Genomic DNA, 8,609 nt, shown 5'->3' with positions numbered 1-8,609 from the left:
ATATATATATATATATATGTATCCAGGAGTATTACAAAAGTGCTTCAATAGCAGCAGTACTGTGTTTTTCCTAAAACCTGATTGCAAATTTAAAAGAAGCACATTTGAATATAAAAATTCTTTAAGTTGATCACACACAAGAGATTCAATCATTTTTGACAAAATGCACAAATGTGTTATTGACCTGTAGTTGGTTAAAACTGCCGGATGGTCTCCTTTTAAAAGAGGAACAACAAAAGCTGACTTCCAAACTGAATCTCTTTACTTTCAATTAAAAGATGAAAAATTATCTTAAGAGGCTGTGCAACAAAATTGGCAGCCATTTTAAAAAAAATAAGGCTCTAAAAAATCTGGTCCAGGATGTTTTCTGTGATTTAAACATTTGAGGGCCAAGTGCACTTGCTGCACAGTAAAAGGTACAAAATGAAAACATTTAAGGGTTTATACAGGGAGACGTTGAGGCAGCTCCTATAGAGTCAAAAAAGAACCAGATTCCACAAAATGCTTGTAATGTTATCTTTGTTTGGCTGAGATAAATAACTATTACCAATGTCCATGACTGATTTGGACATGTCTGCTACTGGCTCCTCCTTTGTCTTTAGCTCATCTTTGCTACCTTAGTAAAAACTTAGTAAAAAATAAGCTACTGAAGTATTTCCCATGTCATTTTTTTCTTAACAAGGGGTTTGCCCTGATCCTGTCCAGGGTACAAGACTGGAAAAAAAAATATTTCAAAAGGGGTAAAGTACTGAAAAAGAACCCCTGCTATAGAGCATGATCATGATACAAGATATGATAACTTAACATGTTTCTGTTAAAATTTGGACTTAAAGGTGCAGCTTCGTTTGTGTTGAGATGTTGCAGTTAAGTTGCATTAATGCTAACTCAGGATAGCTACACTGTAAATAATTACCAGGATTTCACAATATTCAGCTGTAAAATTTCACACTATATTGCCGTATTATTACTTTACAGTATTTAACTTTAATATTCACAGTATAAGACTGTACTTTCAAAGTTTACTATAAAAACAGTGCCATCACAGTAATCTACTGTATTACTTGGTGTTTTAATTATTACCAGGATTTCACAGTATTTTATGGTGTTATTTCACAGCAAAATACTGTATAACAGGCCGTTTCCATTACAGCACAGTCTGACCATCATGGCGATCATAAGTGGAGTCAGTAATGTGAAAACATTTTCATGATTAAAAGGTTTCTTGTTGATCAAAAATGTGTTCATCAACACAGATTGTTGTTTAGAAGTGACGTGAATGTAATCGAGGCAAATGGACAATCGTAGATTGCCATCTAAGCAGATCGTTTTTTTTAACTAGCTGCCTGCTATTAGTTAGCTAACAAGCTATGTCTCCAATCCATTTAAAGTATTCTGAAGTGGGCTATCATCTGGGAAACACCGAATAATTATATGACTTAGGGCGACTTTGTTGTAACCATCCAACACGGACTCTTGGTGACGAATATTAAGATTATATGACGGACTAAGATGATGATTTCGCTAATTGCCAAGATCAAAGACCCTGCTCCAGGTAAAATCACAGCAAATTACATGAACTACACTGAATTGTGGGACCTGCCGCCGTTTCGTTCAAATCTTAACTGCTGGCAGTACAAGGACTTGATGCTACCCGCCCGGAGGAGAACAAGACAGAAGTTATTGTGAATGTTATTTCCCCTCGTTTTCTGTGCAGTTAAGTGACATCTCAGCGAAGTGGCAACCACCTCCCTGAACCACACGGAGGATTAACAGGTAAGTTGATTTTATTAACTGTTTGTGTGTTTCTGTTGTGTGTGAGCTACAGGGGCTTTTTGTGTCACGGTAGAGTGAATTTTTGCTCCACATTTTGATTTGAGGCTGTGGCTGTTAGCAAGTTAGCAAGTTGGTTTAGCACGGTACAAAACACCCACGCTGACGTGTGTAAAATTCTCAGTAGAGCAGCACGTAGGCTAAAATAACATGTGTTTTTTTTCAAGCATTTCAACGGCTTGTAACCACGGTGTCACGGTGTAATTTACAGCAACATATAAATGCCATCTTGGGGGAAAAAAAACGTAGGGCAATAACAGATATCCACCTGTTGAAAACTCGGTCTAACTGAAGGCAGCGGTACATTTTTTCCCTTTTCACATATTTCCTCTTCTCGTTTATTCATTTCATTGTTTTGGTGAATAATGTTCCACTGTAAATTTAGTGGGTGCGTTTTTGTGTCTGATAACGTTTATCACTTTATTAAGCACATAAAGCTGCACAGTAACACTCCCAATTATCACTATAAGTGTGGTGTGCCTGACTGTACACGAATGTACCTCAAAGCCACTGTTCTACAAACGCATATGTACAGAGAGCACAAATCAGTGGGATTGCCATGCAAACGAGTGGACACAACCTTAAAGTGTGTGGCTCAGCCTTGTGCATTCAAGTGCGATACTGTAACCTCTCTTATAAAGCATTTGAAGACACATACAAAAGAGGGATTAGAAATCAAATGTCCATTCAGAGGCTGTGACTGCAGCTTCACAGTTTCATCCAGTTTTGACTCGCACATTTCCAGGAAGCATAGAGGTAGACAATTAGAGGATCTATCTGATTTGGTTCTACACAAGTCTGTTCCCACAGAGCCTGAGCCTGAACCGGTGCCCTCATGTTCAGACGTTTCTGATGAACAAAATGAACAAGAAGTTCCTTTTGCTGTTGATGAAGCCTTATTCCTACACAATCTAACACTTCTCTACTTGAAATTACAGGCCAAGTTATTGTTACCAGTAAGCACTATTCAAACAATCATTGAGGACTTTCAAAATGCTCATGAAATTGGCCTGTCACACATGTTTAACATTCTTAGAGAGAAATTGAAGGTTCTTGGAATTCATGAGTCCACAATAAGCAACATTATTGATGAAATTAACAAAGAGGATCTATTAAGTGCTATAACAAAGGAGTTCTGAGCACAGATTTTAAGAGGAAGAATGCTTTTAAAAAGAGTTTCCACTATGTTGAACCTGTGCCTGTATTCTTGGGAAATGATGAAAATGGTAAAGAATGTTTTGCTCAATATGTACCTGTACAGGAGACATTGGCTGCCCTGTTCAAAAGCGAATCTGTGCGAGAACAGTATGCCACAACGCACATGCAAACCTCCACAGTTAATGTCTATCAGGATGTTAGGGATGGAGAGGTATTTAAAAATAATCCTCTGTTAAAAACTGAGCCATCCTCAGTTGGTGTGATACTGTACCAAGATGCATTTGAAGTGGTCAATCCGCTTGGCTCAGGGAAAAAAAAACACAAAGTGTTGGCTGTGTACTCAACTCTGACTGACATTTTGCCTCACAACAGATCCAGTTTAAATCAAATGCAACTTGTCCTCCTATGTAGGGAGCAGGACTTTAAGTACTTTGGGATGAACAAAGTTTTGGAACCACTTATCAAAGACCTTAAAATCCTCGAGGAGATAGGTATTGTGATAAGTGATGGTAGTGCTGTAAAAGGTACTTTGGTTGCCATTTCAGGAGATAACTTGGGATCCCATTCTATTGGTGGCTTTTTAGAAAATTTCAGCCGGGCTGATTATTTCTGTCGCTACTGTGAGGTAGACAGAGGCACATTTCTGAATGAACCCCTGTTGTGTGGTACCCCCAGAACAGCCCAATCTTACCAAAGTCACTTGCAACACCTGACAACTACCGCCACTGAATCAATATGTGGCATAAAGTGCGACTCTCCTTTTAACCAGCTGGCTAATTTTCATGTCTGTCAACCTGGCCTTCCACCATGTTTAGGCCATGATTTGTTTGAGGGCATTGTCTCTCATGACCTTGCATTGTTCATCAGCAATTTAGTCAAGGAGAAGCATTTTACTTACCTGCAATTAAATCGGTGCAAGAACCAATTCAAGTACCAAGGGAATGATGGCTTTGACAAACCAGCAGATATCCTCCCTGGAAGTGAGAGATTAAATGGGCATGCGGTTCAAAACTGGTGCCTGCTCAGATTGCTACCTCTCTTGGTGGGAGACAGGATTAAGGATCCCTGTAACAATGATGTTTGGCAGCTTATTTTGCAGTTGAGGGAGATAGTTGAACTTGTCTGTGCACCAGCCATTACAGCAGGGCAAATAGCCTATCTGAAAGTCGTCATTGAAGAATACATATTCCACAGGAAAAAGCTCTTCCCTGGTCATTCCCTGAGACCTAAGCACCATTATTTGTGCCACTATCCAGAGCTGATCATACACTTTGGCCCACTTATTCGCCTGTGGACTCTCAGGTTTGAAAGCAAACACACATTTTTCAAGCAATGTGTCAGAAAATTGCATAACTTCAAAAGTATTTGCAAAACCATGGCCGAGAGACACCAACTTCTGCAAGCCTATTTGAGTGCAGGCAACCTTTTTCCTGCACCTATACAAATAGAGAAGGGCACAGAGTTTTATGTAAATGATTACAATGACAAGATTAGGTCATCTGTTGCCAGTTACGAGTTTGAATCACAGTCTGCCATGGCTTGTAACAGTGTTACAGTTAAAGGCACTCTTTACAAAAAAGGAATGTTCGTTTTGCTTGGGAGCAGTGATGAAGAACTTTATGTTGGGGATATCAACCTAGTCATTATTTGCCATGACTGTGTGCACTTTGTGACAGAGAAACACACCTATGTAAAGTTGAGAGACATGGGAATCTACTGTGAGTTAGGCAAAGCCCAAGAGCATTATGTTTGCATCAAGCATGATGATTTGCTTGACTACTATCCTCTTCCAGCTTACAAAGTGTTTGACCTGTCACTAATTGCTCTTCACCATTCTTTTTCAGAGGCAGTATAAACAGGAAAGTGATGAAAGCAGGCAGAACACCTCAATACTGGACCAGGCTGTTGAGGTAAAAATAACTTTTAAGTTGTGAGAAGGTATATGGTGTATAATTTGATGAGGCATTTGGTGGAGAATCAAACTAAATTATTTTTGTTATATTCATAACTTACCACAAAGTTGCCATTTATTTAATATGACTTGTACTTAAATGTTTTTGGAATGCACTTAGCAGCCATTGTAATAGAAATATAAAGGATATTTTGTTGAGCTGTACTTCTTTGGAGCCAAAGCCAGTATGACAAACAGTGTATTTAGAGTAAAAGTTATGGGAGTGGAACAAATGTATGCTAAATTTCTGTTTTCATAGTACAGTTGAAACCTGTTAAATTGGCATATTTATTTTTTATTTATTGAGATGATTCTTAACCTTGATTAATGAACAGAAGTATTGCAAGTGGAAACAAACTAAGATGGGAATTGTTTGTCTTAGTGGTGGCACTCTTAGGGTCCCCACTGGTATAATAAATCAAGCTCCATTAACTGAAGACTGTACATTGCTGTAATCAATTTGTCCGTCACTTTCTCCTGTCTTAAAGAACATGAATCGTGAAGACATTAGGGAAGCAATCTTGACATATCTACCTGACCTGTCTGCTCAAACTCTTACATCCCTGCTGAAGGTGTTGGAAGAGCTTGGTGTTGAGAATAGAGCAGACCTTGTTTTTCTTCAAGAGAATGATCTGGAGAGATGCCTTCGACCGATCCAGTTCCGTAAGCTGCTGAGTGGCCTTAAGAATGAAGGTAAGTGCACATTTAAACAGTGCTGTAAGAAACTTGACCAGTTGCAACACCAATTTCAAATAACAATTTGGAATCTTTTGAAAATGTTTTATTTTCATTAGAGCATGAGGGGGTCATGATGAATATTTGGCCTATGATATCAGCAAAATAGCAAAAATTGCTGAATTTAATATTTTATTAATTTACACCTTTTTCAGCAACATATTCTCATGCTTTCCATTTGCTTATTGATATTTTCTTGTACTCTCACTTCCAGCATTTCCAGTAGTTGAAATGGAATATGCTGCTGTCCCCTCTTCACCTCTCAGTTCTCCTGATCCCCCATCCTCGAGTTCGGCAAGAAGTTCAAGCCCCTCTTTGCCTTCATCTCCACTGGCTGGCAGGCCATGGTATATACACTTTCGGGTCAGATGGAACATGATGCCAGCAGCAATTCAAAGAGCATTGTCAAAGCAAGCAAGACCATCACCAGGCGACAGAAAAGACATGGTGAGGGCAGTAGTTGACCAGATGTTTGAGCATGATCTCAACCCAACAAGAGCAATATGTCACAGCGTCGCCCGGAGCATTGTACGGGAATACCCTAAATGTTTTGCTGATGTCGGGAAGAGAGGTGATATTGTTGGAGATGGCAGTCACTCTCTTCTCCAACAAATTAAAGCAAGAGTGGAATACAAAAACAGAAAAAATACCATTGCGCGGCATCGCCAAGAAAAACAGTCACGCACTGCAGTGGTAGAGGGGGGCAGACTAATGGCAAGAGGCCCTGTGGATCAGTATGGCTGTGTGAGGTGGAGTCCTACAGAACTCCCATCTGGAGAAACTATGGAGAGCTTGAATGAAATCAAAAACCAACTGTCCAACATCTACTCGAAGAAAGGAATTGTCAGGGAAGAGACAGCAGAAGCTCTGATGGAGAAGACGTATGTTATCCAACGCCAGTACCTTAACAGTGTCCCTGCACCAGCGATTGTGGAGATTCAGAAGGAGTGGCCTTTTCTTTTTTCGCGGAAAGGCCTTTACAACCACTTCGGCCTACTGACAGATGTCTCCATCCTTGTTAAAATACGAGAGGCCATGAACAACAAAGGCAGTACCATCATTCGGTTCTGCCAGGAACTCAGCCGTCATCCCAAAATTAAAGAAATTCTAGCTGATTATGAGCCAGAGATATCAAATAAGACTGTGTGTGTCCTTCTACTTCTGATGGCATACTTCAAAGAGCCCAAAACCTCCATCATGCTTGAGACTGATGTAAGTTGTTCAAAAGATGAATAAGTATTTTGTGATTACAACAGATATATGATACACATATCTTATTTTACAGCCATGTGCCACTGCTGCTGATGTACAAAGGACAGAGGAGCTGCCAAGCACCCCCTGCTTGATTGTACAAGGTACTGTTTTTGTAAGAAAAACGTTTTCTAAATGATTATAAATTCCTTCAATATGTGTTTTGAACATTTTTTTGCTCAATTTAGTGTCAGTCTTATCTCCATCTCTTCTGAAGCTAAACTTTTCTGAATGAAACTTATTCTCAATGACACATTCAGCATTCCACATGTTTATGACAGCACACATCTGCTCATTTCAGGTGAGCTGATGAAGCCCAGGGCGTGGATGTTGTCAATTGAGGAACGAGTGGTGATGGGACCACACAGCAACATCTTGAACGGGTTGGCTGCGCTTTTTGCCAGTTTCTATAATCTGAATCTTCAGTACCCTGAAGACAGTTCCTGCACTTTGGAGTTTATTCAGAGGTACAGTACACTCAAAAATATCATTCTAATACACACACACACACCCTTTCCAAGTCTCTCTCTCTCTGACTATCAAACACCGTTACCTGCTTCCTATGATTCTTCCTCTGGTTCTGTCTGTGACTCAGACTCTGACTCTCACTGTCCTCATCCTCATCAAAGTTCACATCCATGATATTAATGCTTTTTTTTGTTGATTTACAGATGCTTCCTGGGTATCAATCCAGAATCTGGATCCAAAACGAAGAGGAAGCGTGGAGGCATCAACGCACATGTAAGCACTCTAATGCGCAAACTGGTAGATTTTGAGTGGCAGGCAATGTAGAAGATTTTTTTTAACAACTTCAGAGTACATGCCTGAGTTGTAGTGGTTGTACTGTTGTACCCTTAACAATGTACTGTTGTACATCTTTGTTGGATATTTTATACTTTTATATGTTGTTTTTTTTTTAAATCTGTTCGTATGCTTACAGTTTGTGCTATGAATGTTCATGTTAAACATAATTGCACTTTGCACTTGAATAAAACGTGAAGACAAATCATCATTTTGTTCTGTTTTCTTTTTTGAGCATAAAGCAAGAGTGTAGTAAAATTTCAGTTAAAAATGCATTTTACTATGTATTATGCTGTTAAATTGTAAATTTACTGTAAATTATTGGTTAATAATTGCATTACTTTTACAGTAATTCAGTGTAATTCAGCACAGCAGTTTATTGTATTTATTTCACAGTTTACAGTAAGTCCACAACTAATTACTGCTATATCACGGTAATTCCTTGGGCATGGCAACCATGAATTCACAGTAAAGAGTCATTGTTTTATTGTAAATGACTGTGAAATAATTACAGTAACATGCTGTGAATTAATTACAGTAAACTGCTGTGAAAATATTTACAGCAAATTGCTGTGAAAGTAATGCAGTTATTAACCAATAATTTACCGTAATTTCACAGTTAAAATTCTTACAGTGTAAGGTTAGCAGCTTAGGTAGCACTAGCATACCTAAACAAAAATGCTGTATAAGTCAGAATGATTGTTGGCTATTGTAGACACTTACATTTCTAAACCCTGATTATAAGATAACCCTCAATTTTCCATAGCTAAAATTCAGAAAAAGACTATCAGTGTTTCCCCTAACATTATACCTCTACCAGATCAAACTGAACTATTCTGATCTGATTTCTATATCATAGCAAGTCACAGCAGAAGTCCTTTAA

General features: G+C 38.8%; 1 protein-coding gene across 1 annotated transcript; it reads left to right on the top strand.

Annotated features, from left to right (window-relative positions):
* The first annotated feature begins 1,400 nt into the window (after positions 1-1,400).
* On the top strand, positions 1,401-7,840 carry LOC121637536. The gene is made up of 9 exons (XM_041981753.1): positions 1,401-1,552; positions 1,633-1,773; positions 4,833-4,898; positions 5,428-5,632; positions 5,889-6,886; positions 6,960-7,029; positions 7,227-7,392; positions 7,597-7,718; positions 7,755-7,840. Exons 4-8 carry the CDS (start codon positions 5,431-5,433, stop codon positions 7,715-7,717), a joined length of 1,557 nt encoding a protein of 518 aa, XP_041837687.1. The 5' UTR covers positions 1,401-1,552; positions 1,633-1,773; positions 4,833-4,898; positions 5,428-5,430; the 3' UTR covers position 7,718; positions 7,755-7,840.
* Positions 7,841-8,609: the final 769 nt, after the last annotated feature.

This window comes from Melanotaenia boesemani, chromosome 3, assembly GCF_017639745.1.
Source record: "Melanotaenia boesemani isolate fMelBoe1 chromosome 3, fMelBoe1.pri, whole genome shotgun sequence".
NCBI lineage: Eukaryota > Metazoa > Chordata > Actinopteri > Atheriniformes > Melanotaeniidae > Melanotaenia > Melanotaenia boesemani.
Note: the sequence above shows the minus strand (reverse complement) of the source record. Positions and strands in the feature narration are given on the sequence as shown.

Excerpts from the sequence above, each read along its gene's own strand:
- LOC121637536 (XM_041981753.1), top strand. The coding sequence starts at position 5,431 with ATGAATCGTGAAGACATTAGGGAAGCAATCTTGACATATCTACCTGAC. Across the intron at positions 5,633-5,888 it reads GAGTGGCCTTAAGAATGAAG|CATTTCCAGTAGTTGAAATG; the intron begins GTAAGTGCACAT and ends TCTCACTTCCAG. Across the intron at positions 7,393-7,596 it reads ACTTTGGAGTTTATTCAGAG|ATGCTTCCTGGGTATCAATC; the intron begins GTACAGTACACT and ends GTTGATTTACAG.